Source organism: Nicotiana tomentosiformis, chromosome 2 (assembly GCF_000390325.3).
Source record: "Nicotiana tomentosiformis chromosome 2, ASM39032v3, whole genome shotgun sequence".
In the NCBI taxonomy this organism is placed as follows: Eukaryota; Viridiplantae; Streptophyta; class Magnoliopsida; order Solanales; family Solanaceae; genus Nicotiana; species Nicotiana tomentosiformis.
Window position 1 is genome coordinate 25,792,951 of NC_090813.1, and position 21,871 is coordinate 25,814,821.

Sequence of the window (21,871 nt, forward strand, 5' to 3'; positions counted from 1 at the left end):
TAGGTACCTGTGCTCACTGGGGGTGTTCAGACTCCGGAGGAGCTCCTTCAGCCCAAGCGCTATAATCCGCACGGACAACTCACGTGCTGCACGGACAACTCACGTGCTATAATAATATCTGGATTCGCACGGACAACTCATGTGCTATAATAAATCCTATAAGGCCTGCTGCAGGCGAGCAACCCTGATCCATATAATAATCCTCACAATCAGGCCCTCGCCTTCACTTAGTCATCAATCTCTCCAGTCTCTCTCTCATGGGCTCACAATGTCATGAAAATAGACCAAAAATGATGATATGATGTATCAATAAATAATAACATAGACTGAGATATGATATGTAATGACATGAATATGACTGAGTATAAATTTTCAATTTAAAATAAATAATTCACAGCAATATGACCTCTGTGGGTCCCAATAGTACTGGCACATAGCCTCAACATGATTTTTAATATGATTCTCATCTTAAATTCCTTTAACATATGACAATACGAGGAAAATGCCAAGATTATTTTATTATAAAATTCCACGGAAACAATTATGTCATAATTTTCATAGTGCACGCCCACACGCCCGTCACCTAGCATGTGCGTCACCTCCCAACAATTCACATAATATATGTATTCAAGGTTCATACCATCAACTCCAAGATTAGAATAGTTACTCACCTCGAACAAGCCAATACCAATGCTGAGCAAGCCAAGCGATGCTCCAAAGATGCCATCCCGCACGTTCCGACCTCCGAACGGCTCAAAACTAACCAAAAATAACTCAAATCCATCTCCAAACGTCCCGAATCTAGCCACAAGCAATTCAATACAATCAATATAGGCTAAAGGAATTAATTCCATGAGACAAATATGAAATTATAGCTAAAGTCTGAAATCGGCCCAAACCCGACCCCCGGGCCCACGTCTTGAAATCCAACAAAAGTCACAAAATCTAAAAGTTCATTCACTCACGAGTCCAACCATACCAAATTCATCAAAATCCGACACCAATTGGTCATTCAAATCCTCAAAATCAACTCTCCAAATCCCTAGCCTCAAATCCCCAATTTACACCTCAAAAACACATCATCTAGGTGGAAAATCAGTGGGGAAACATAATTATTGAAGAAAAATGAAGACAAGGAACTTACCTCAAGAATCCCACTTGAAAAGCTCTCTCAAAATCTCTAAAATCCGAGCTCAAAATGATGAAATGAAGCCAAAAATCTCGGACCCCGCTGATATAGGTTCTGCCTAGGCACTTCCGCACCTATAGAGCCTGGGCTCGCACCTGCACGCCTGCTAGTGCGAAACATCTGGGTGCACCTGCAAAAATGATTAACTCCGGCTGCCTCCGCTCGTGCGACCCATGGTCCGCATCTGCGCTATCGCAGGTGCGGAGAAACCATCGCACCTGCGACCCCTGCTGGTCTCCACCCTTTCCGCACCTGCGGCATCGCATCTGCGGTCCCCTCTCCGCATGTGCGGTGACACCAGCAGTTCTCAGACTTCAGCAAGTTCTCAAATCATATTCCAAGTCCGTTAACCACCCGAAATCAACCCAAGCCCCCTTGGGACGTCAACCAAACATACCAGCAAGTCTTATAATATCATACGAACTTAATCGAATCTTCAAATCACCTCCAACAACATAAAAAATACAAACTACACATGGATTCAAGCCTAAGAAACTTTAAAATTTTTAAATTCTACAAAAGACGCCAAAACCTATCAAATCACGTCCGATTGACCTAAAATTTTGCACACAAGTCACATTCAACTTTACGGACCTGTTTCAACTTTTGGAATCGGAATCCGACCCCGATATCAAAAAGTCAACTCCCCGGTCAAACTTTTCAAAAATTCAACTTTCGTCATTTCAAGCCTAATTCCACTACGGACCTCCAAAAAATTTTTCGGACACGCTCCTAAGTCCAATATCACCATACAGAGCTATTGGAATCATCAGAATTTAATTTCGAGGTTGTTTACATATAAGTGAATATCCTGTCAACTTTTCCAACTTAAGTTTCAACAATGAAATTCTTTCTTCCAATTCAATTCCGAATAACCTGAAAGTCAAACTCGATGATTCACACAAGTCAAAATACATCATACAGAGCTACTCATGCCCTCAAACAACCGAGCGAAATGTAAATGCTCAAAACGACCGGTCGGGTCGTTACACTAAAACTTCAGACTAAACATGCTTAAGTTTTTGTCTTGCAGTATATAATTTTCTAATAAGTTTTTGCTAATGCATGCTGAAGTTATTTAGTTCATTTGCTAAAATTTCATACCAAAACATGCTGAAGTTTTGTCATGCAGTCTACAGTTTTGTCATGAGTTTTATCCGAAACTTCAGTCTAAACAAGCTGAAGTTTTTTAGTTCATTTGTTAAAATTTCAGACTAAACATGCTTAAGTTTTTGTCTTGCAGTATGTAATTTTCTAATTAGTTTTTTCTAATGCATGCTGAAGTTATTTAGTTCGTTTACTAAAATTTCATACCAAAACATGCTGAAGTTTTGCGCTGCAGTCTACAGTTTTGTCAATAGTCTTTTATTAAAACGGGGCAAAATAAGCTTTTAAAACGCTTTTAACAAAAAAATGAGTACGGATGCAAACGAAAAAAAAAAACGGATATAAGTTAAAAAGGGGCGACCAAATAGGGCGCCCATGCAATTTTTACATATATATTGGCATAGACACTTTACAACAATCTTTACAAGGTTAAATAATTGTATTTTAAAAGTGATTTATTATACGAACTCAAGTTTTATAGCTGAAAAAAATACTCCCTTCGATCCACTTTAATTGATTTTTTGATTATTTTCACACATATTAAATAATCGATCTTCTACATAAATTAACAATGAAATTGTTCATATTAACCTTTACTATCTCTTTAATTTGTTCATTGGAAATATAACAGATACTTCGAAACTATTTCAAAGGCAACTTTAAAATAAAAAAAGTTAATTACATCTTGATATATGAAAAAATCAAATATTATTGACCAAAAAAACTAAAAAATCAAATTAAAGTGAATGGAAGGGAATCTCTTATGGGGTCCTATTCAGTCTTGTTCAATGGTTTTTGCATGGAATCTAAAGATAGTAGAATATCTTAAATTTTTCAAATTGAAGAATAACTTGATTTTCCAAACATTAAATGAAGCATTATGAGATTCCGCAAAGAAAATTTTAATATCGTTAGCCCATTCAAGAAGCCTAACAGCTCTTCCCTACGCGGTAAGAGATGGAAATATTAAATTAAAAAATATGCTTTAAACTTGAACCACAAGATGAAATATTGAAAAGAAGGATATATACACACATATATATTGTGTATGTTGTTTATTTCTTTTATTCTTCTGCTTTATCTATTTATATATTTATTTTGCGAAGGGGAGGATGATTTCTTTTTGGTTCTTGATTGCAGCTCAATATTTTAGACAAGGTCTAACTACATTTTATTCTATAGATAACGATACGATTTTCAATATTCTCTTTAATATCTTACTAACCTGCTATTCCTTCAATTTGTTTTTCTTAGCCCTCGTCTTTGATCTTGGAGAAACTTCCATTTTTATTTTCTTGCATAATTGCATCAGAAAGACTTCTGTAGTTTGCTTTTCTTAAAACTAACGAGAGCCGAGAACTAAATTTTGAACTCAAGTTTGGAAAATAATTGAACCATAAGTTGCACCTGTATGTGTTCACTAAATTTCTAATTCACTTCCATGTCTTAAGTTGCACAAGTATATGTTTGAAGGTGTGAATGCTTAAAGATGTTTGAGAATGTAAAGGAATAGTTGGAAATGATAAAGGACAGATGTCCAAACTGACACATAGCCTAAATTCAAAAATGCACAACTATAATATAGAAAGAATTCGACTATAATTTTTGAAGGAAAATTGTAACCATTGAAGCCTAGTGGAAATGAAAAAAAATAGAAGATTAAGCCACATTGAGACGGGAAACAAACATTACACGTGAAAATGACATTGTATAGCCGCTTTCAAAATAATAGCCGAAAAATATATATTTTTTGTATATATGTACATTCTGCATGTTATATACACTTTTTCGGCTACCGAATGTAAGTAGTTTCTGGAGAGGGCTAAAAGTGATAAGCCCAAAATAAAAACAAGACAGATTACACAGTGGAAATATAAAACAACCATCAGATTATTAGAAGAACAAGAGGGGAGATCTGCATTTGGTGTAGTTCAACATGTACACTTGGTAGACAACACAATCCTGGAAAGGTTCCCCTTCACTACATTTTACAAACAGCCTTGAATTGGCATACTTCCAAAGCATGGAAAAGAAATGGATGGATGGAAAACAGATACAAACAAGGAAATAAAGACAATGCACACCCTGAACTCTTCATATGGATCTCTCCGATGCCAGATCAAGCAACGTGCGAAAGAATTGCTGTGGATACAGGGGAGGTTGCTCTGCAAGTGCCTAGATACAATAAACACCATAATAACAATGGTTAAAGCTTAGGGTACTTATTTTTCAGCAGATTTAGGGGTTCCACCATCTCTTCAGAAGTGAACTTGCATGTAATATTTGCATTGCTCACTAATTTTAAATTTTTATAGAGTTCTTTTGTTTAAATGGAATAGACTTATGTTCCAAATTGCAAAACTATGTAATCGTTGAAGAAGCAGCAAATATGTCACCTGATGAATCAAGACAGTGGAAGGAGTCATTCCAGGAACTGTATTCACTTCTATAATCAACACCTGTAACCACAGATCAATGACAACTCCAATTAAATCTCATAATGGATCTGCAAATTGTTATCTGCATATCCCTTTCCTAATTTCACCTTTAGTTTGATTTGCCGTAGAAAATGTTCAATCAATTGTATGAAATGTAGGTGTTGCAGTTTGCAGAAATCCGTTTTTAGATTTTGATTCATCAAGTTCTACTCGGGAACACTAAATTAATTGACAGAAAATATTGCCTCTAAAATGCTCAGTTTGGCCCTAATTCAACCTCAAACGAGCAACGTGGGACAGAGTATTCGACCACTCAATATAAACTTATCGGCTGCAAAACAAATTGGTTCTAAGGCACATAGAAAAGAGACCTACAAACACGCTGAATACTTTGAAATGTTTAGTGTACTCCAGCTTTCTAAATCACATAACAAACTCTTCACCGTGGTTTTCTGTGCACTCAGAGAATTAAACATACCAAGTATGTCACAATATCTCGAGAGGCACATAATGAACTGCAACTTGCTGGAAAAGAGACCATTCCTTAATGACATTATAAAGTATTTTTCAATCATTTCGAAGAATCTCCACAGTAACATACCTCACCAGTGTCAGCATGAACAAATGCATCAATACGTGAAAATCCTTCTAATTGTAGAGTGTTTGCAATAAGTTCAATATGCTTTTTACACCTTTCCAAGGCGGAACTACTGATTGAGAAGAAAAAAGACATTGTGTGAGAAATATGTAGGTAATTTTGAGACCCAGAAAAGTTTATTTTGCAAAGAACAATTTCTGGCTTGGTAAAGAACTACTTTAAGGTAGAAATGAATAATCTTCATGACAAACCTCATAATAGATGATGGTGGTGGAGTCAGATTGATGCCAGTTCCACCTGCAGACACATGAATTTTAAGGTACAAGGTGTGCCCTAAAACTTAAATAGACAGAACCATGTAATGTCTTAGTCATCATTTGACAGGAAAGAATCCACAGTATCCCAAGAAAATGCTTATTAGTTAATGGTTTCAACTAAAATCACTAAGCTCTACTCAACGAACCTATGACTAAGGAAAAAACGATATAACTAGATGATAGGGACAAGACCATCTACCTGCTGTCTTTTCTTTTATCTTTTGCTACAAGTACAGAATTGTGGTTACATCTTGCAACAGGCATATCCAAATAACCAGAAGCGATAGAATGACCTACACTAGAAAATGTGATATCAATGAAGAGATACCTTGGAATTTCTCCTCCAGTGATAATATGCCTCCAGATTCTTTCACAGTTACACTAGGAGTCAATGAATGCATTGATCCACGTTTTCCTACAACACCAACGGTGACCTCTACCCATCTACTATCCCCTTTCCAGAGCAAATTGTGTGCACTCTCGTTTCGGGATTTAGATGCAACAACTATCTCATCAGTTTCAACAAAAGGTTCGAATATTAAGAGCTCTGGAGGAGGGTTTGGCATCTCAATCATTCCATGTGCCTGTATAAGATACCAAGAAATATATATTATACAATATAATCTTAGGGATCCTTAGAATCATATGATCCGGTGTTCAAAGCTAAAAGTATTACAGATTGGTAATTGCTGAGAAATAAATTACATTAAAAAGGCAAAAATAGAGCCAAGCAAGCAATAAAGATTTCACATGAGAAGGATAACCAGTAGTGGGAGAAGTTCACAGAACAGCTGGAAAACTAAAAAGCTAGAAAATTGAAAAGCAGAAATATAGTGACAGAATTGACAGCTATAGCCAGACAGGACTAATTTCTTGACCTTTGATAAAAGGTTTAGTTTGTAGTTCGAGTAACTTGATTAAGAGCCTTTTGTACTGTTTTGAGCCTCCTTGAAGACAGTAGTTTATTGAAAATTTAGAGCCATATGTGTGTCAAGTCTAAAATCTCATTATACATTGAGCAACAGGATGTAACTGCTCAAAGTTTATCTATGTTCTACTTTATGAATTTAGCGTCAAAAGTTGTAATTGTCATCCAATTTAATAAGCAAACAACTTGTAATATTCATCCAGAAAATACACCTAATTCCTTGTCTGAATCGTCAACACCATGATGGCATGTTTTATTTCCAACAAGCCAAGTACAGAATTTATGATCACTGCAGCAGATTGCTCGAATTACTTTACCTTATAAGGCGGTTCAGCTACAAATATGATATTTTTCCATTTTGTCTGAAATGGAAAACCGGCTACATGCTTACACAATACATGCTGAAATTAAAATTTTTGTGGAGTCATGCAAGTATATATCTTTTTTTTTTTAACTTTGCAACTACAGGCCTATACCTACCTCAATACCAATCTCTTAAGCATGTTCTCTTTTTATGATACTTACAGCTGCTGGTATTAATTATATCATGAAAGGACTACTTCCAGAAATGATTCAGGTTAAAGAGAAAGCAGCACATGGCAAACCTGTGGTCTATCAGCTACAAAATAATGAAAGCAAGCACAGTCCTATCGAACGCACTGTGAACTGAAGGACTCTGATTACAATGCTTTGGAGAATAAATACTACCGGTGACTTTGAGAAAAAGCTTTGTAGATGAGGAGCAATAACAGAGAAGTCTACATATACCTTTGATAGGCTGTTAGGAGGAATACGAGGTAGGCAATCCTGAAGTGCGTTTATGTAAAAGGCAAGGTCCTCCTCACAGCTGCATAAGGCGGAGTGTTAATTTAGCAAGAAGCATTTTCTTAGATTTGCATCTAATATGATTTAGGTATAACAGAATTGAAGAGGAACAAAAGACTACCACAATCTGGCCACACCAGTTGAGCAACCATCTCTGGCTGGTTTAACACATAAAGTGTCACAGTGAAGCTTTGACTTCAAGTCACGCCAGAGATCAGATATGCACATTCTCAGCAGATCGTCTTTCTTCCTCACATCTTTATTTATTGTAAGGACTCCAAAGTCTGTCAGCTGTCCAGAGAAAGAGTTTTTATGCTTGTTAAGGGATAGACATTAATAGGTGTTCATGCAAAATCAGTTTGTGCACTACACTGGTGCATGCAGATGAAGCCCATGTGGAAGATGTTTCAAATTAGAGATATCGAATTAATTAGAAATAACTCGAGCATAAAGCCTAGCCTAAGTGGCGAGGCCCTTGGTTTTAAAGTCTTGGTTTCAACCCCCAGTATATACTCCTTTATGAAGTGTGGGTAACTTTTGTTGAAGACATAATAAAGTAAATAAAAGTGTACTCTCTGTAATAGCTTAAGCTTTTATATGAGATGGTCACACACTTCAACATGGTATCAGAGCAGGCAAAGGTTCGAGTCTCACCCGCCACCCAATATCAAAAAGAATTTCTACGTACTTGGCTCATCAAAAAGAATCAAGCACGCACGTGAGGGAGCGTGTTGAAGACATAATTAAGTTAATAAAAGTGTACTCTCTTTAGTTGTGAGCACCCTCCACTTCTAACCAAGAGGTTGTGAGTTCGAGTTACCCCAAGAGCAAGGTGGGGAGTTCTTGAAGGGAGGGAGCCGAGGGTCTATCGGAAACAACCTCTCTACCCTAGGGTAGGGGTAAGGTCTGCGTACACACTACCCTCCCCAGACCCCACTAGTGGGATTAATACTGGGTTGTTGTTGTTGTTGTTGTCTCTCTAATGGCTTAAGTTTTTAGATGAGATGGTCACACACTTCAATAACCTTCTTATGTATGTTGCAACTGGGATTGAATAGTGGTAAACTGGCATTTATTTACTACTTTGTAACAGTTCAGTTGTATATATCTCAATTATAGAAGCTCGGTCTTTCACTAAAATACAGGACATATTGAGCTTGAGTAGCAAATCAGTCAACTGATCCATGATTTAAACAACGGTAAAGGGTCAAAAATTGTCTCTGTACTATCGAATATTGTTTAAAATTGCCCTCCGTTATACTATTTGGTCAATTATGTCCCTGCCGTTATACTATTGTTCGAATCTACCCCTAATTTAGACGGCTGGCCACGTGTCACTCTCAAATTCAATTGACCCATTCCCAATTTAAAATACCCGATTCATCTCTTATCCGCCCCGTCACCCGACCCTAAACCCCCCAACTAACACAACTCCACCAAATACGAGAAGGTTTCTGATGTTCCAAGCAATCATTAAAAGAAATTTTTGGCACTGTTCCTAGCAATTATTATTTGAACAAATGAATGAAAATGAGATTAAGTTGAGAGGACAATTGAACAAGTACATCACGTGATTGTGCTTCCTTATTAGCTGAAGTCTGAAGCAAACTTTTGCACAGTGGCCGAAAAGATTTCTATTAACACGAGAAGATTTCTAAAAGTCACCGGAATTTTTTTTTATTAATATGAGTAGATATCTAAAGGTCACCGGAAATCCAAAAATAACGAGCAGATTCAAGGATTTTCAGTGGAATCTGGCGAGGATCCATTTTCCGGCTAAGTTCAAAAAGTTCCGGAACCTCCTAAGTTTTTAGATCTAACAAATTACAAAGAAAAAAGAGAAAAGCTCTAGAAAAAAATGGAGGAGAGGGGTGAGGCAGTGGTATTTTGGCCATTTTTCGGTCAAGATCTACAATGGATCTTGCCGGTTTTCATGGTGATTGAAAAAATAAAGAGGGAAAACAGTGAGAGAGAGCAGAGGTAGACGGTGGTGGTGGCCTTCTGATTTTTCCGGCGAGTTTCACCGGTTCTGTTTGCTGGTTTGGTGGAACGGGGTTGCTGTTTGGATGACGAAACAAGAAAAAGAAGAAGAAGAAGAAGAAGAAGAAGAAGAAGAAGAGGAGGGAGACAAATAGGGGGTCGGTACAGTGGAGGTTAGTGCTGCCTGGAGGAATTTTCCGGTGAGCTGCCATTTCCGGCGGTTTTGGTGTGATGTGAGGGAAGAGAAAAGAAGAGGGAAGAGAGTGGGGCGGGGTCATGTCTGGTGGGTTATTTTGGAGGTGGAGGGGTTTAGGGTCGGGTAACGGGGCAGATAAGAGATGAATCGGGTATTTTAAATTAGAGATGGATCAATTGAATTTGCGAATGACACGTGGCCAGCCGTCTAAATTAGGGGTAGATTCGAACAATAGTATAACGGCAGGGACATAATTGACCAAATAGTATAACGGAGGGCAATTTTAAACAATATTCGATAGTACAGGGACAATTTTGACCCTTTACCGTTTAAACAAATATCATTGGAGTCCAGCTTTTATGGCTGTAGTCTAAGCACCTGTTGCTCTGAATATTTCTAAACTAATCAAAACATGGTTGAGGCAAAAGTGCTCTCATGTAAGTTCAATTGCTTTAAGTACGTCATACCCAAAACAAACTTTTATCTGAACAGCAATGTTCATCTTTAGAAATAATAGCTTAATTGAAATACTTGTGCAGGGTAATAAAAAGGGAGAAAGTAATATCAATATGCCTATGCATAGAGATGTTCTGTTACTTAATGTTATCTTGACTGTGGCCAATGACATGCTTGTTTTGTAGCTAATAATGCAACATTAGCTGAGCACTTCTAATCACAATAGCATAATTGGACGATGACCTGACTGATATTTGATTCCATCCACTGGACAAAATGCAAGGGGTGAAGAAAGAAATGATACTTTCTCGATTAAAATGTGAACATTGATTAGTCAACTCACATGTTTTAGAGCAAGAGAGGTTGCAACTTTGTCCATACATGTTTTTGAAGCCATGACGCCCGGACCTTCCATTATAAGAATGTCAGAAGAGCAGCTATAGATTAGTGATTACAAGTTGGCTTACACTCCTTTCTTTCAAATGTAACATCCAATACAGAGTACAGACCTGTATAGGGAACCCCTTCGGCCTCTAGTAAAGATTGAAGTGTACCATCTTCTCCAATGCCTCCATGCACTGTCAATTGGAACACGATGGCATCATTACTATCAGATATTAAAAGATAACATCTAATGAAAGTTGATAGTGTTATAACCTATTCTTTTCTGACAGGGATGAATATATAGCTGAACTATATGCCACTTTATTTTATCTACTTATTTCGTAGCAGATTACTGAAGCAAACATAAATATGTAAAAAAAGTAGCACATACTAAGGCGGTTTAACAGTTGCCAAAAAGGTATAATCATGTACTCATCTACTGACCTGCAATGAAAACAGTTGCCTGAGATTCCTTAGACAGCTTCACCCACTGCTCCAGGGAAAATTTCTTCGGTAATTCATCAGATATATCAAACCCGTTGAAGCAACTGAGCTTTCTAAGACCTCTTGTGAGATCATCCATAACCTGGTTTCGCAAGTGAGATGTCAGAGCTGCCCGATTGGGTTCAATTGCTTCTAGACACGCATCAAGGACTTCTTCTGTAGTATGTCTCAGCAAAAGGGAATAACTGTACACCAAGAAAAAGGGTTTGACTTGTACTAAGATAATATTCAAGACTAGGAGGATGAAAACCTTACATCCTCCTAAGGTTACCATAGCACAAACTAAGTTGGATTCTAGTTCAAAGAAGTTTAGCTGACAGTTGCGACCAGAAAAGTAAAAAGGATGAGTAAAGTAGGCCATAAGATATGCAATCCACTTGTAGTCTACTGCAATAGCAAATACACTTACGGCAATGTCCATACTGTCTTAGACTTCTTATCTACTTCATGTTTACCGAAGTCTGAAACATCAGAATAGCACGTTGCAGGGGCAAGCAAGCACGGCGTCACTTCAAGCTGCAAACAGCAAAATTGCCACATCATAGTATTGCCAGGATAAATTTGTGAACATCTGAAAAAAAAGATCACAAATTAAACTGCTAAAGAAGTGAGAGAAAGCAACATTCGACAAACAAGAATACAAGGAAGTTGTACTCTTGTACTAACTATTACCAAAGGCAAGAGATCTTTTCCATCATTTCCTTCTAACTAAACACGTCTGATCTTTGTTATAGTACCATATATAAAATGATGGCAACCAATTTACAACAACAACAAACCCAGTGTAATCCCACAAGTGGGGTAAAGTTTAGTGTTGAGAGTGGGATTTGAACCCACGCCCGTTTGGACCAGAACCTTAATCTGGCACCTGACCAACTCGGCCATCTCAACACTTGATGGCAGCCAATTTAACATATGGATTTCCTCTTTGGGGGGGGGGGGGGGGGGGAGATTAAACTCTCGGCATAGACAGGGGACAGGCACCATGGACAGATGAAACATTAACAGAATTTTATAATAAAACCGATTGTTATGTCACTATCTGCTGACACCTACACCTGAACTAATAACTAAGAACCCTCTTTCCCATGCCTGCATAAAACACCAGCTGTAGACAAAAAAGAAGTGACTTGGGCAAAAAGAAATGAAGTGCCTTAGACACATCTTTTTTGTCAATAACCTCAGACCAATCAATTGAATATTGATTAATACATATGCAGTTGAACACTACTTGAAAACCGCAGGGATCATCAGAACTCCAACCAACTAATGTAAAGACAGTTTCAAGTGCTGGTAAGATAGAAGACAATTGGACATGATTTTGAATGTAAATTTCTAGCACTTAGTTTCCCCCAAGCCTACAAATTAAATCAAGATGGCAGCGTTGAGAATTTCAGCAACACTGGAGCAAGAGGACTGACCCAAACATAGTAAAGAAAGCCATGAATTAAGGGTAATGGAAATGATCAACTCATAATTCATTAACTGAAATAAGACAATTTCTAAAGCTTCTGGTAGTGTCATTTGCCTCAATAAAGTTAGCCATTCAGCAATCAATGATAGTTGAACAAACTGAAGAATCAGTCCCTGAGGCAACAAGCGAGGGTTGCTCGAGACAAAAGTGGGAATAAAAAAAATTACCATATGAAAATACATGTAACTATGCCTAAATCCCAAACTAGTCGGGGTCAGCTATATGAATCCTCTACCTCCATTCCACACTATTCTGACCCATTCCATTCCAATAATCAATAATTGTCTTTTACGTATTACCCAAAAAAAAAGGATTCAGTCCCCAAGTCGCAGTATTATGTTCAGAATAGAAGATTCATTAGTCTGGTAGACACGAAAACTTACATCATCAGATGCTCTTAGATTCAGCCAAACATTGGTTCCGCTCATAAGAGATACTTGTCGTTCAGAGGTGTCACCACCAAAGATGACGTAAACTTTCTTATGTTGTTTAATAAATGCTTCAGTTACTGATGCAGATTTTGATCTCCTTCTCGAGGGACTTGATATAATATTATGTGACAAAAGAGCTGGAAACCGCAAGCAAGCATGTTGGATGATGGTCCGGAGAATATTTGAGTGTGAAAATCCAACCTGACATGGAAAGATTTGCACAAACTCGGTACATTCAACAAGAATGGAGCTAGCTAATTTATAGGAAACATGTATAATACCTCCACTAGAAGTTGTGATACCGGTAAATATCAAGTTACTCAAATGGACCGTATATCTACCAGTTCTCACACAAGGAATTTTATTATCCCCTGCTTTTGTTTTTAAGGGTTCTTTTAGTGTTTGCATGTTTGACTGGGGGGAAGGATAGGATATTGTTCACAAATCAGAACTTCCATATATAATATAGTACAGGTTTGTTCCAGATGACACCTCATAACAGCATTCCACTTTCTTTTTTATTCAAGATATTGAGCACACAAAATTTACGCCAGATGGACATTCTTCTAGAGGAAAGGGAAATTCATGCCAAATGGACTTTCTAATGGTCTGTACAGACACCTATAGCATGGAAAGTTTCATGATACCACATGTTTTACAGATAACATGACACCACAAGATTTATAGATCGACGGGCCTATACTGAAGCAGGCTGGAAATTTCACGTAATGTTCATCAGCAATAAACCAAGGACCAGTATTGGGAGTACCTTTGACGCTTGCTGAAATAAGAAACTCGTTTGCTCCATTCCACTGATCTGGGATGAAGAAGGTACATAACAGTTCAAGCATAAATACTGATGAGAGATACAGGAACAGTCAGTAAGCTATCTCACCAAGTTGATATCAGTGAATATAACTGTGCCAGAATCAGTCCTTCCAAATTTGTTTCCTGCAAAAGAGGAAGCTTTCATAGAACGCGGCAAAAACCAGCCATCAATTCGAGCAAAATCACGCAAACCAAGCTGCTGAAATAGTAATGACGCCCCTTCACGTATCTTTGAAATCACATCCACAGAGAATCTAGGTGGAGTGTGATAAGCAACCTGCAATAATTGCCGTGCTGTTTAGATTAATATAAGCAAGAAGGAATCTATAAGTACATTTTGAGCTTTGAGATAGGAGATGAGAGATTTAAATCAGAAAAGCATGCCAGCAAATTAAACAAAAGCAAAGGACCTTTGTATCACCAATCGTTCGATATTTGTCAAAACCTAGTAAAGTTGTGTTTATATAGGGTAGAAACAACCTTGACTATGGAATGTAAAATTAATGAACAAGAGATATGAAACGCATTTACTTATGTCTTCAATGCCATGCTATTATCAATCACATTGAGGATGTCATCATTATGCTTAAAAATGAAAGGAAAAAGGAAAGAAACAAAGAACAGTAAAACATGTCCCTAGAGTTTTAGGTGCACATTCCATCAACCAGAAAATTTACACTACCTGCCGAGTAGGGAGATACTTCCGTCGATAGTTAAATATAGCGTCTTTCTCCCTAACATCAACAGTGCCGTGTAATTGCAGCTCCACCTGAACATGGTGGACATTAAACACATAGAGCATAAAGAAAGTTGAGAAATTCATTGCTATAGCTATTGACTACATTTCATCAGAAATCTTTCTCTCAACTCCTCCATTAATGATAATCAAACATAAGGATCTACTCATTGACCTACACAATCCTTAATAAGCAGTGGTCCATAATTGGTGTTACATGCAAAACATCAACCATGATGATAGTAAGTAGCCTTGTCATTCCTTGCCGATTTAATAGCAGAACACAGTTTCAACAAATTTATTTCCAATAACCACATTTTGTATGAATAATCTTTTCAGCACTGGATCCTTTGTACATGAGAAAACGTTAACAAGTAATTAGGGAACTGACAAAAAAGGTTTCGCGCTCTATGCTACAAGATAACTTAATGAAGTTCAAGTCCTCGACATATAGCCCCGCAAAAGCAAGCAGCGGCAGACTGTCAGTAACTTCTGCTCTAACATTGCTTAAATGTGAGAATACTAATTGTTCCGCACTAAATACATGATGAGCCACTTTAGATAAGTATTTCCTAATCTTGCACACTTGCAGAGCTGAAAAGGATCAGTATCAAAATTCAACTCTATAAGCCCAATAATGGACCACCAAAGAGTATCACTTTGTTTTTTCTTTTTCGTTTTTTTTGAGAAACCAAAGAATATCACTTTGCTAAATGACAATTATCACCTTTATAAAAGAAAGTTGAAGGAAATTTGGCTTTCCATCATACCAATGCAAGGATTTTGTGTCAATTTCTGCCTGTAATCAGGGACGACGTGAAAGGGCATGATAACCATACAGATTCAGAAAGCAGTTAAAGATATCTTCCTATGCAATGTGTATATAATAGATTAAATTGGTGCCCATCATTTCTTACATTTCAAATATCAATCTTCAACAGACAATAGCAATTTAAACTGGCAGAAATGCTAGATGTTCCTAATTCTTGGATTTATTTATCTGATATCTGATATCTCTGCAATTTAACAGCTCAGCACAATGAAACTCTACAGTTACTGTACTCATGCAAGTTCAAACCCAGGCACTAGTTGCTTTCACCGTCATTTTTGAGAATTTATAAACCTCTAATAAACTTAATACTAAAAGAGAGTAAAGTATCTATATACCTCTGTTGGCAATAATACAACAGGCTGGCAATCAAAACCAGAACCTACATCAAGGACAATTGCTGTAAATTCACTACCTCCTTCAAGGAAAATTTCAACAAGGACTTTGTCATCAATCCCCTGCCAAAGTAATGAAAAATGGTTCATTGATTGAATATATGCCTGAATACAAACTGCGACCTAGCATTTAAAGGACTTCCATTTCCAGTTTCATCAAATACAGCATCAAAAACAATGCTTTTCAAGAGGTGTAATATAACAAACTTAAAAAACTAAAAAGAAGAATGGCACGGAGAAGAAAGAGATTACCTCAGAAATAATTGTGTTAGCTTTTTGCAGAGAATCAGTGACACCATAGGCAACACTAACTCCAATGCTTGATCCTGCTCTTGTTGGCTTTACCTGCAATTTTGTATGGCCCCTAAATGTAAATAATGGATGAGGAGTGCTGCAAAACTACCAAAATGAATGCTCCATTTAGTGCTCACCACAACTTTTCCCAACTTAGTGTCTAGTAGGTTTTGGTCAAACCACTTAGACAGTCCAGATTCATCCATTTCACTTCCCTAAGAGCAGGACCAGACCACACAGTTAGTTTTGTGTACAATTCTGTTTCTTGGGTGTATTAGAAAAACAGAATGTCCAGAATGATATTTTAAGAACGCAGCTTCTTGTAGGCTGCATTGGCTTGCATATCAACAAGGGAAAATACAGGAAAATAAGTACTATAAAACAGAAAGTAGATGTAAAAACAGGAACAGTTGAGTAGGAAGTGAACCAACCAAGAACAAAATGAATAGAGAAGTAAAAGGTACTTCTTCTCTTTATTGGATAATCTAGAGAAGAAAAAGGAAGATTTACCCAGTCTCAACATAAAATAAGGATAGATTATGTAATCATTATCAGGGGGAGTCGGAAACAAGCTGAGTTGTGAATATTCCTCAGCTAGATAAGATAAGCAAGTTCAAGCCTTTTTGTAAGAAATATGATGTCAAACATAGCAGATACAGTTTGAATAGGGAAATAGGACCAAAAAAGACAAATAAATTGGAAGACCATTTTTAACAGTAGTAACATATGCCTGCATATGGAAACTTCAAACAGAAGAAAGCACATGATACAGAAGGTCAAAAGCAGAACTAAAAGACCTTGATGAAACACAAATAAACACAGATCACACCTGTATGAGAAAATTAGGTACAGTCACGAAACCTTGTCTGTCAAGCTCCAACGATGCATCATACTGTTGAAAATTTTGAAAGAAGAGTCAATATCATCTATTAATCAAAGAGCAGTTTGGATGGATAATGCATTATGGACAGCAGCCTGCTACACCATGGACGATCCTAGTAAAAATTTCTTGCTGACATGATCAATCTAGTACATTAGCATGTGGCTTCCATGTACTTTAATATGAATTTATATCTCTTAAACACACTCATAAATCAACTAAAATATCAATATGAAGATCAAAGGTTTCAGAATAGGACTGTGGTTCAAATTAAGGATTACTAGAGTTGAAATACAACCAAACAATTTAAACGTATGAAAAGTTAATTTTGAGATTAATGGATTCATTCTTCAAACGAACAGCATATATAGTGTAATCAATACATACATTCTTGTTGGTCTCAACTGATATAAGAAAACCATGCCAGATCAGAAAAAATAAAAATAAAGTAGATGCGACAGGTATTTTACTTTATCAAATGCTTTTTGACATTGGGTGGACCCTGTTCCAACAAATGGAATATTTGATCGTTCCAATAGCTCCTAAAAAATGAATCAAGACACATGTGAAAACATAAGAAAAGGAAGTTGTTTAAGCTTTCAAAATCAGAAAGCAATCAGTACGTGTGAAAGTTCTTGAGTGTTTCAGTACAAAAACCTGAACGCCACCATCTTCACCAAAACGACCATGTATAACAGGAAAAACTATGTCCACACAAGAAGCAAGGTGTTCTGTAAAGTCAGATAATGACCGGAATCCTTGGGCAAGGCTGCAAATACAATATGAGAACATTTCAACTAAAACAAGCACGGAAAATTTTACACCATAACAAGCTCGGATGTTCAGCTGTTACAACTAACCTCTCAAGTTTGAAATCAAAGTCTGCAGGAGTGTTTGAGTATACCTATAAGTGAAATTTAACAAGAAAACTAAATTATCAATAGCCAAAACCACAAAAGATACAGGAGATGCGCAGTGCCTAGGAGAAGCACAAGGGATAAACCATCAATGAGTTTTTTCTTTTATCAAGCTTATAAATTATCAATGAGTTAAATTTAGTCTGAAAATTGGTTCTTTCCAAATGCATATTGGGTCTGGCCAATGGCCAAGATTCACATTGCAGAATGAGAAAGCAGAAATTAAATATCCTCTGAGGTTTAAGCCAAATTCAAGCTCATGGTTTATGAGCCAATAATCGGATCAAACTGAATGGAAAAGGAGAAAAGGAACGATTGGCTTACAGAAGATTTTAGAATCTAAAGGAAAAAATAAGTCAGAAGAGCTTATAAATTTAAAATGAACTTTTTACCAAGCAACTTATTATACTAATAAAACTGCATAAACAAAATGAACCATCATACTGATCAATAATAATAATAATATTTAATGCACTAATAGCTTCTGTAAATTCAATTCTAGCTCTATAACCTACTTTTTTTCGTCAAGAAAACGGCACCTATAATTCTTGTTAAGATAATTATTGATGCACATTCTGAAATCATCCATCTCAGTATAGACAGATTATCCCATATTCATTTCGACAAGAATCTCTACCTATCAATCAACCACGTCTTGATAATCCCAGAATCTTTTATGAATAGCAACCAGACTGTAATAAATTCATAGTGGAAAGGTGCTCCTAATGAAGACTTTTCTTACCCTGCTTCCAAGTCCCCCTAAATATAGGTGATCAATTATTACAGTAACTTATAGCGAAAAGGACAGAAAGTACGGGTTAAAGGGTGCATATGTTTAATCTGCAAACCTGCGCAGTGGATATAGCATAGGCATTGAGGTTGCTATCAATGTAATAGCAGCTAACATCCAAATCGTCCCCCTGCTCAAGCACTGGAAAGCGTAAATCACAAAATGAAAGAACAAATATTTTTCCATAACACAGATAATAGACACGGAACAATCAACTATCATTACATTAATAAAACATAATAGTCTCCTATTTCTTAGCAACAACCAGCAGCAAGAAATGGAGTACTAGATTACATCTTCTAATGTGTAATATGTGGCAGCCAAATAACACTCAACTAGTCAACTAAATCATCATTTGAGTCAAGCCAGCACGTGAAGACGCGTCGTAGAGACCAAGCATAAGCAAATAATTGTGTCTCTTCTCTAACAACTTAAACTTTTAAATAAGGTGGTCACACACTTCAACATAATATCATAGCAGGCTGAGAATTTGGGTTCAACTCTCGCCGCGACCCTTCATCAAAAGGAGTTTTAATTTTAAATAGGCAATTACAGCTACAATTTTCTTTTTTGCTGCATCAAAACAGAACATCCACTCTCTCAAAGAGCTTGACTTAAAACTTTTTCAGGTCAAGCTAGGGCAGTGTAAAAATCAACATATGTAAATGCTTTCTTCAGTTCATCAATTAAAAGAAAAAAATTGATAAGTAACCACAAAAAAAGTTTTGAACTTGCAACATTTTCATAACATGAATTTAGTATAACTACAGGATTATTAGAACTTCTTTTCAAAAATCTTGCTCTCGTTAGTTTAAATTTAATCCTCTTCTGCAAAAGTTGCACTTCATCAATACAAAAACGGCTAGTGTCATATTTCAACCCCAAAACGTATGTTCAAATCAGCACAGCTGCAGTACTTCCGCAATTAGCTCTTAATTAGAAAAGAGATAAAGAAACCATACAAATCTAATTTCTTTATTAATGACAATAATTTTGGCGGGAAAATTGAGTTTGCACCTGAATATGATCAAGAACTGATCGAGCAGAGTTCAACGAAATTCCACGCTCCGCAGATGGGCCCCCACAAATAAGCCCCACTCTAAGAACCTTCCCGTTGTGGGCCCTCTCCACCTCAGCACTCCCACGATCATCAACTACTTCAGTAGAAGATGTTGCCCTAACTATCCCAACTCTGCAACTTCTCCTTTTACAGCTCAAATTACTACTCTTTACAGGGAAATTAATAGTTTTTCTTAACGCAAAGGCCGGAAAAGAGTACTTCCTATGGTGGGTGAAGTATTTGGAATTAGGAGTTATTGAGTTGATTGAAAAGGAAGAAGCCATTTGGGAGATTTTTGAGGATTAAAGGTAATTAAAGAGTAATTAAGGAGTGAGAGTGAGGAATAATAAGCATAGCAGAAAGTGATTATAAAAGAATTGGTGCTCGGACGGCAGACCTGAATTTGCTTCATTTGTTTAATTTTGGGTTTAGGAGAGAGCGTCTTTCGTCACTGTCGTGTCCGTTGGTTGCCGCTTTGTCTTGTTCGTTATTTCATTTGCTCATTAACTTAATCTATTTATTATACAAATCGACGAACTGATTACTCTCACAGTCTCACTCCCTCCGTCTCCGTTCAATTTATGTTTTTCAGGTATAATTTAGTTTTTACTATTTTTATTTAAGTCTTTAATAAAATAATTTATAACGACATAAATATTTATAATTTATTTAAGATTATAAATTTTTAAATTTATTTTTATTTCTTGCTCACGTAAAGTGATACGAAAGAATGTTAAATTCAAAAGAAGTCGTCACCTATTATTTGTTTATATCATATTATTATTTATCTAGTCTAAAATTATTGAGTTTGTTTTTCTAAAGTATATTTCCTCACCTAAGAATCTTGAGCTTATCTATGTTCAGGAAGATTCATTTGACTAAGAGAAGTATGATTACATTGCCTAATGTTAGTTTATTTTTCTAATAGTTTGGTTAAGGTATAAACCACAAAACAAGCAAAAAGAGACAAGAAGAAAAAACAATTATTACATGTCAAAATGAATATATGAAAATAAAAGAAGAATTTACCAACAAAAGAAGATAATAAAAGAATACATCATATCTTTTTGGTGGTAGAAATAACACTAATCAGTCACTTTTTTTTCTTTTCTTTTTTTGTATGCCTAAAAATAATACCATTTTATATTCAAAAATAATTTAACTTTAAATTTTTTTAGTTTATTTTGAAATAGGATTATTTATAGCCAAATATTTGTGGCTTATTTTAAATACAAGCTTCAAATCTTTTTCTTTCTTTCTTAAACTCTATGGCCGATCAAACATCAACACATAAATGGAACAAAAGAAATATATAAATTGGATTGCTTCAAGCGGAGGATTTCAAAAAGATGTGTGCACAATGCACTATTGCAACGAGGAAATCTAGAATTTATAGTTGATGGGTTCAACCTTTAGGTTCTTACCACGAGTCCATTACAATCCGAAAATTATTGGTTAAAATTAAAATTTCTTACAATTTTAGTGATTTTTAGCATATATACTTATACTCCATATCAAAAATACTAAGGTCATTGAACCATGCTACATCATCCATTGCTATTATAATTGATTATACAAAATTTTGCGATGACAAAGGAAGATCAACGATTCAATGTGTTAGATTTCGAAATTTTTCAATGAATAAACCAAATTAAAAAAAAAAGTTAACTAAAACACAAGAGGGAACACTAAACATGTCTACAAAATTAGAATTGAACCTCTAACTTCACCTGCAAAGGTACACCCAATAATCATTGAATCATAAGACTCTTTGAGCTTGGGCCTTGGGTGCACACATGTATTTTTAAGAAATATAATATTATTATACATGGTATAACACACAAATACGCCCTGGCTTCAATACGATACCAAAAGTTGACATTCATACATCTAATTTGAAAGTTTTGAAGATAAAACATTTATGAGAAGGAACGACAAATTTCATGCCTTCAATTGTATTGTTTTGCATCGATGAACTTAATTAGCAGTTTAATAATGCCTATATAGACAATGTGAGGTACTAATATTAGCTCCTATACATCTTTTCACATAAAGATGACCTAAAGTATAAACTGCATGAATTGAACTTCAGGACGAAGTTCGAAGAAGCTGGTCTCAACCTCTGGTTGTGGTTATATTTTAAAATACTTTGCAAATGCTAATTATGTTTTAAACAATAACCCTAGAAATGACTATTGGTGCACTAACTCACATTTCTTGGCCATTCATGTTTACCTACCCCAACAATAACTATGATATGCTTGCCTACCCAAGTGCCCATTTCCAAATATGTCCAAAAGCATGTATACATCGAA

The 21,871-nt window shown here is 36.2% G+C and overlaps 1 protein-coding gene and 1 non-coding gene across 4 annotated transcripts; both read right to left on the reverse strand.

The window, feature by feature from the left end:
• Positions 1-4,168: 4,168 nt before the first annotated feature.
• On the reverse strand, positions 4,169-20,065 carry LOC104108619 (uncharacterized). 3 transcript variants are annotated; one of them, XM_009617699.4, is made up of 25 exons: positions 19,514-20,059; positions 18,555-18,626; positions 17,650-17,693; positions 17,447-17,558; positions 17,260-17,331; positions 16,739-16,801; positions 16,047-16,124; positions 15,868-15,960; positions 15,559-15,678; positions 14,338-14,424; positions 13,723-13,932; positions 13,597-13,644; positions 12,780-13,028; positions 11,332-11,438; positions 10,863-11,107; positions 10,544-10,612; positions 10,378-10,442; positions 7,524-7,693; positions 7,346-7,424; positions 5,978-6,233; positions 5,584-5,629; positions 5,336-5,444; positions 4,693-4,755; positions 4,381-4,471; positions 4,169-4,277 (listed from the first exon to the last, which is right to left on the reverse strand). In XM_009617699.4, exons 1-24 carry the CDS (start codon positions 19,838-19,840, stop codon positions 4,391-4,393), a joined length of 2,865 nt encoding a protein of 954 aa, XP_009615994.1. In that variant the 5' UTR covers positions 19,841-20,059; the 3' UTR covers positions 4,169-4,277; positions 4,381-4,390. The 3 variants fall into 3 exon arrangements, with proteins under 3 accessions (XP_009615994.1, XP_009615993.1, XP_009615996.1); XM_009617698.4 differs by having other exon boundaries at positions 4,169-4,471; XM_009617701.4 differs by lacking the exons at positions 4,169-4,277; positions 4,381-4,471; positions 4,693-4,755; ... (6 more) ...; positions 10,544-10,612; positions 10,863-11,107 and having other exon boundaries at positions 11,359-11,493; positions 19,514-20,065.
• Positions 11,735-11,813, reverse strand: TRNAL-AAG (transfer RNA leucine (anticodon AAG)). The gene has a single exon. It is a non-coding gene; the product is annotated as a tRNA-Leu (tRNA).
• Positions 20,066-21,871: the final 1,806 nt, after the last annotated feature.

Bases quoted from the DNA above. Each gene is read 5' to 3' on its own strand.
- LOC104108619 (XM_009617699.4), bottom strand. From the start codon at position 19,840: ATGGCTTCTTCCTTTTCAATCAACTCAATAACTCCTAATTCCAAATAC. The intron at 7,694-10,377 runs GTGAGTTGACTA...TTCTCTGGACAG, and splicing joins CCTCTCTTGCTCTAAAACAT to CTGACAGACTTTGGAGTCCT. The intron at 6,234-7,345 runs GTATATGTAGAC...TATCTTATACAG, and splicing joins CTCCTAACAGCCTATCAAAG to GCACATGGAATGATTGAGAT.